Source organism: Phocoena phocoena, chromosome 13 (assembly GCF_963924675.1).
Source record: "Phocoena phocoena chromosome 13, mPhoPho1.1, whole genome shotgun sequence".
Lineage (NCBI taxonomy): Eukaryota > Metazoa > Chordata > Mammalia > Artiodactyla > Phocoenidae > Phocoena > Phocoena phocoena.
In genome coordinates, this window is record NC_089231.1 from 30,600,740 (window position 1) to 30,606,095 (window position 5,356).

The following is a 5,356-nucleotide window of genomic DNA, read 5'->3' on the forward strand; positions in this document are numbered from 1 at the left end:
GCTCACAGTGAGAGTGACCGTGGTGACAGTGCCCATGGTATTGCACATGGTGGCTGTGCCCAGAGTGACACTGCTCACAGTTACCACAGTGAGAGTGCCCATTGGGGTAGTGCTCATGGTGAAAGTGCTGATGGTGAAAGCACCCATAGTGACAGTGCTCACGGTGTCAGTGCCCATGGTGACAGTGCCCATGGTGACCATGCCCATGGTGGCACATACCATGGTGAGAGTGCCCATCGTGGTAGTGCCCCTGGTGAAAGTTCTCATGGTAACAGTGCCCATAGTGACACTGCTCATGGTGAAAGTGATAGTGCCCATGCTGAGAGGGTTAATGGTGACAGTGCTCATGGTGTTGGTGCCCGTGGGGACAGTGCCCACAGTGAGAGTGCCCATGGGACAATACTCATGGTGGCCGTGCCCACAGTGAGAGTGCCCACTATGACAGTGCCCATGGTGACAGTGCCCACAGTGACAGTGCCCACGGTACCAGCACCTGTGTTGATAGTGCCCATGGTGACAGTTTCCATGGTGGCTGTGCCCATGATGACAGTGCCCATGGTGACAGTGCTCATGGTGATAGTTCCCACTGTGAGAGTGCACAGTGTCCATGCCCATGTTGATGGTGCCCATGGTGACAGTACCTATGGTGACAGTCTCAGGGTGATAGTGCCCATGGTGACAGTGCCCATGGTGGTAATTCACATGTTGGCAGTGCAAAATGGTGACAGTGCCCATGGTGACAATGCTCATTGTGACAGTGCTTATGGTGATAGTGCTTACGGTGATAGTTCCCATGGTGACAGTTCTCACTGTGATAGAGCTCACAGTAGCAGTGCTCGTGGTGATAGTCTCCATGGTGATAGTGGTCATGGTGATATTGCTCATGGTGACAGTGCACACTATGATAGTGCCCTTGGTGGCAGTGCCCAAGGTTACACTGCCCATGGTGACATTGCCCATGGTGAAAGTGACAATGGTGACATTGCTCACGGAGATAGTGCTCACTTTGATGGTGCCCATGGTGAAAATACCATGATGACAGTTCTCTTGGTGAAAATGCCCATGGTGGCGTTGCACGTGGTGACAGTGCTCATGGTGACAGTGCACATGGTGGCAGTGCCCAAGGTGACAGTGCTCATGGTGACAGTGCTCGTGGTGAAACTGTTCATGGTGACAGTGCCCTTGATCACAGTGCTCACAGTGAAAATTCCCATAGTGACAGTGACCACGATGACAGTGCTCATGGTGACAGTGTTCATGGTAACAGTGCACATGGTGGCAGTTCCCATTGTAACAGTGCACGCTGTGGCAAAGACCATGGTAACACTGCTCATGGTGATGTGCCCATGGTGGCACTGCCCATCGTGACGGTGTGCATGTTGAGAGTGCTTATGCTGATAGTAATCACGGTAGCAGTGCTCATGGTGATAGTGCTCATTGTGGCAGTGTCCATGGTGACAGTGTCCACTATGACAGTGCCCATGGATATAGTGCCCATGGTGACAGTGCCCATGGTGACAGTTACCACAGTGATACTGCTCATGGTGAAACTGTCCATGGTTACAGTGCTAGTGGTGACAGTCCCAATGGTGCCAGTGCCCATGGTGCCAGTGCTCATGGTGATAGTGCTCATGGTGACAGTGCTCATGGTGATAATGCTCATGGTGACAGTGCCCATGGGGACAAAACCCATGGTGACAGTACTCATGCTGAAAGGGCCCATGGTGGCAGGACTCATGGTTACAGTTCTCATAGTGACAGTGTTCATGGTGGCATTGGCCAAGGTGACATTGCTCGTGGTGACAGTGCACATGGTGACACTGCACATGGTGGCAGTTACCATTGTAAAAGTGCACATTGTGGCAAAGAACATGTTGACACTGCTCACGGTGACAGTGCCCATGATAGCCGTGCCCATTTTTACAGTGCTCATGATGATAATCCCCATGGTGACATTGCACATGGTGGCTGTGCCCATCGTGACAGTGCCCATGGTGATAGTGAATTTGGTGATAGTGCCCATGGTGACAGTGCCCATGGTGGTAGTGCACATGGTGACAGTGCAAAGTGGTGACAGTGCCCATGGTGACATGGCACATGGTGACAGCACTTACGGTGATAGTGCTTCCAGTAATGGTGCCAATGGTTACAGTGCACACGGTGACAGTACTCATAATGACAGTGCTCACGGTGATATTTCTCAAGGGGATAGTGCTCACAGTGATAGTGCTCATAGTGACAGTGTTCACTGTGATACTTCCCACGGTGACAGTGCTCACAGTGATAGTGCCCACCGTGGCAGTGCCCATGGTAACAGTGCTTACAGTGATAGGGATCACAGTGACAGTGCTCACAGTGGTAATTCACATGTTGAAAGTGCTCATAGTGACAGTGCTCATGGTGACAGTGCACATGGTGACATTGCTCATGGTGACAGTGCTTACGGTGATAGTCCTATCATTGATAGTACCCACGCTGACAGTGCACACGATGACATCATTCATGGTGATAGTGCTCACGGTGATAGTGCCCATGGTGGCAGTGCCCATTGTGACAGTGCTCACAGTGACAGGGCCCATGGTGGCAGTGCACATGGTGACAGTGCCCATGGTGACAGTGCTTATGGTGATAGTGCACATGGTAGCAGTGCTCATGGCAATAGTGCTTATGGTGGCAGTGCCCATGCTAACAGTGCCCACTATGACAGTGCCCATGGTGACAGTGTCCATTGTGACTCTGCCCAGTGTGTCACTTACCATGGTGACAGTGCCCATTGGGGTAGTGCTCATATTGACAGTGCTCACGGTAACAGTACCCGTGGGAATAGTGCCCATGGTGACAATGCCAACAGTGAAAGTGCCAATGGTGGCAGTGCCCATGTTGACAGTGCCCATGGTGACAGTGCTTATGCTGATAGTGCTTATGGTAGCAGTGCAAATGGTGACAGTGCTCATGGTGACAGTGCCCATGGTGACATTTACCACACTAAGAATGCTCACGGTCATAGTACCCATGCTGAGAGTGCTAATTGTGACAATGCTCAGGGTGGCAGTGCCCATGGTAACAGTGCCCATGGTGACCATGCCCATGGTGGCATATACCATGGTGACAGTGCCCATTGTGGTAGTGCCCCTGGTGAAAGTTCTCATGGTGACAGTGCCCATAGAGACAGTGTTCATGGTGTTGGTGCCCGACTTCACATTCCATCTAGGACATCACGCCTGAAGTCACGCTGCCTCCAAGAGAACGTCAGCTTGCGTTCCTACTGCAATTTAAGTACTGTTCTTCCTGTTCCACTGCAAACTTTTGAATAGCCACAGGCCCAGAGGTGTAGCTACAGTGTTCCTTGGTGAAGGAAGTTCCCTTGATGCAGAACACCCTACTTCGAGAAGTTGATTCAGGGAAGGAAACACTGGGAAACCTGTGTCTCTTTTGACTTCTTAGAAACCACAGGGATATATGCTACGTGTGGCCATGGAAACTGGGACATGCTGGAACTAGCCTTGCTTCCCGTTTTGAAGGCCGCAGTCATGCTGCCTTGAAGCTACCTGACATTCACTGCTGTTGACAGGCCTGTAGCCCCTGTACACATGCTTCTGGGAGAAAAATGAGTTTCCTCTGGCTAAACCGGGTGTTTCCATGACTGCAGTGTGGCTCAGCCTGCCAACCTCTGAAGCTCAACGTGAGAACTTGCCTCCAGGTTAGGCCCTGAGTAGCTGTGCAGAAAGGGAGGCATTTAGCTGTTGCCATGAGTTCTAAGTCGCTGTTCTGCTTTATTTTAAAGGAAGTACCCATTTAAGGACTCCTAGGTGCCTCGTGTGTGCATCGTTTTCCCTCCAAGGACACTGAATACCTATAGACACCTGTGGGCCGGCTGAGCAACATCGTGTCCCATTGGTCTGTCCCTCGGAGCCACTCTGTGCATGCCAAGTGATGGGCAACACACTGCACGTTCCTTGAGAGCTACATTTCCAGAGCCCACGAACAGCCTCAAGACCACATTTCTGGTGAGTCCGAAGTGCTGAGGAAGTTTGTCATGGCCCATGTGTCCATGGAAACTGGGGCTTGCTAGAACTAGCCACGCTTCCTGTTTTCAAGGCTACAATCATGCTGCATTGAAGCTACGTGACATTAACTGCTCTTGACAGGGTTATAGTCCCTGTAGTCATGCTTCTGGGAAAAAAATGAGTTTCCACTGGCAAAACCGGGTACTTCCATGGCCACAGTGGGGCTTAGCCGGCCATGCTCTAGAGCTAAAGGGAAACTCAATGTGAGGACTTCCCTCCAGGTTAGGCCCTGAATAGCTGTACAGAAAGGGAGGCATGCAGCTGTTTCCATGCGGTCTTAGTCGCTGTTCTGCTTTATTTTGTAAGAAGTACCTTTTAGAGGATGCCTAGCCCCTCGGGTGTGCAACATTTTCCCTCCAATGTCACTGAGTACCTCCAGAGTCCTGTGGACCAGCTGAGAAACATCGAGAGCCATTGGTGGGTCCTTCAGAGGCCCTCTGTGTGTACCGAGGGATGGGCAACACACTGCATGTTCCTTGAGGAGAGCTACATTTCCAGAGCCCTTGAACAGCCTCAGGCCCAGGTTTCTGGAGAGTCTGACATGTCCTGGAAGTCTTTGTGATGGCCCACGTGTGAGCTGCCATGAGAAAACACTCTGCTTTGAAAACTTCAAGGACCTCGTACCTGAAGTCATTCTGCTCGAGGAGGAAGTCAGCATCTTACCATGCTGTGTCACTAACGGGACACCCAGCATGAACACATGCTTGGAGGTTAGACCCTGATTTGTAGTGCAGAAGCAGAGGCGTGCAGCAGTTTCCATGAGGTCGTGGTCTCTGCTCTGCATATCCTTAATGGCAACACAGTTTTATGGAGACCTAAGAGGCTCGCGTGGGAACCCTGTTCCCAGCAGGAATACTGAGTACCCACAGACCCCTCTGGGTCTGCTAAGCAACATCCAGGCCCGTAGCCCTTTGGAGCCACTCTGTGTGTGCCGAGTGTAGGGAAACGCAATGCACTGTCTTTTGGAGCAGCTTAATTTCCCACACGTTCACAAACACCGTTCTGGCATGTCCCACATGCCTTCGAAGTCTTCGGCATTGCCCTAATCTGAGTTTCACTGAGAGAAACCCTCGGCTTCGCATTCCATCTAAGACCTCCTGCCTGAATTCACCGTGCCTCCAAGAGAAAGTCGGCTTGCGTTCTTACTACAATTTAAGTCCTGCTCTTCCTGTTTCACTGCAGGCTTTTGAGTAGCCACCGACCAAGAGGCGTAGCTACCATGTTCCTTGGTTGAGGCAGTTCCGTTGATGCAGAACACCCTACTTTGAGAAATTGATTCAGGGAAGGAA

At 51.4% G+C, this 5,356-nt stretch overlaps 2 protein-coding genes across 2 annotated transcripts; one reads left to right on the plus strand and one right to left on the minus strand.

Moving 5' to 3' along the window:
• Positions 1 to 1,330: 1,330 nt before the first annotated feature.
• Positions 1,331 to 2,038, minus strand: LOC136132522 (uncharacterized). The gene has a single exon (XM_065889429.1). It carries the CDS (start codon positions 2,036 to 2,038, stop codon positions 1,331 to 1,333), a length of 708 nt encoding a protein of 235 aa, XP_065745501.1.
• A 137-nt stretch (positions 2,039 to 2,175) lies between these two features.
• LOC136132523 (uncharacterized) lies at positions 2,176 to 3,225 on the plus strand. Its single transcript, XM_065889430.1, has one exon. It carries the CDS (start codon positions 2,176 to 2,178, stop codon positions 3,223 to 3,225), a length of 1,050 nt encoding a protein of 349 aa, XP_065745502.1.
• The last annotated feature ends 2,131 nt before the right edge of the window (positions 3,226 to 5,356 follow it).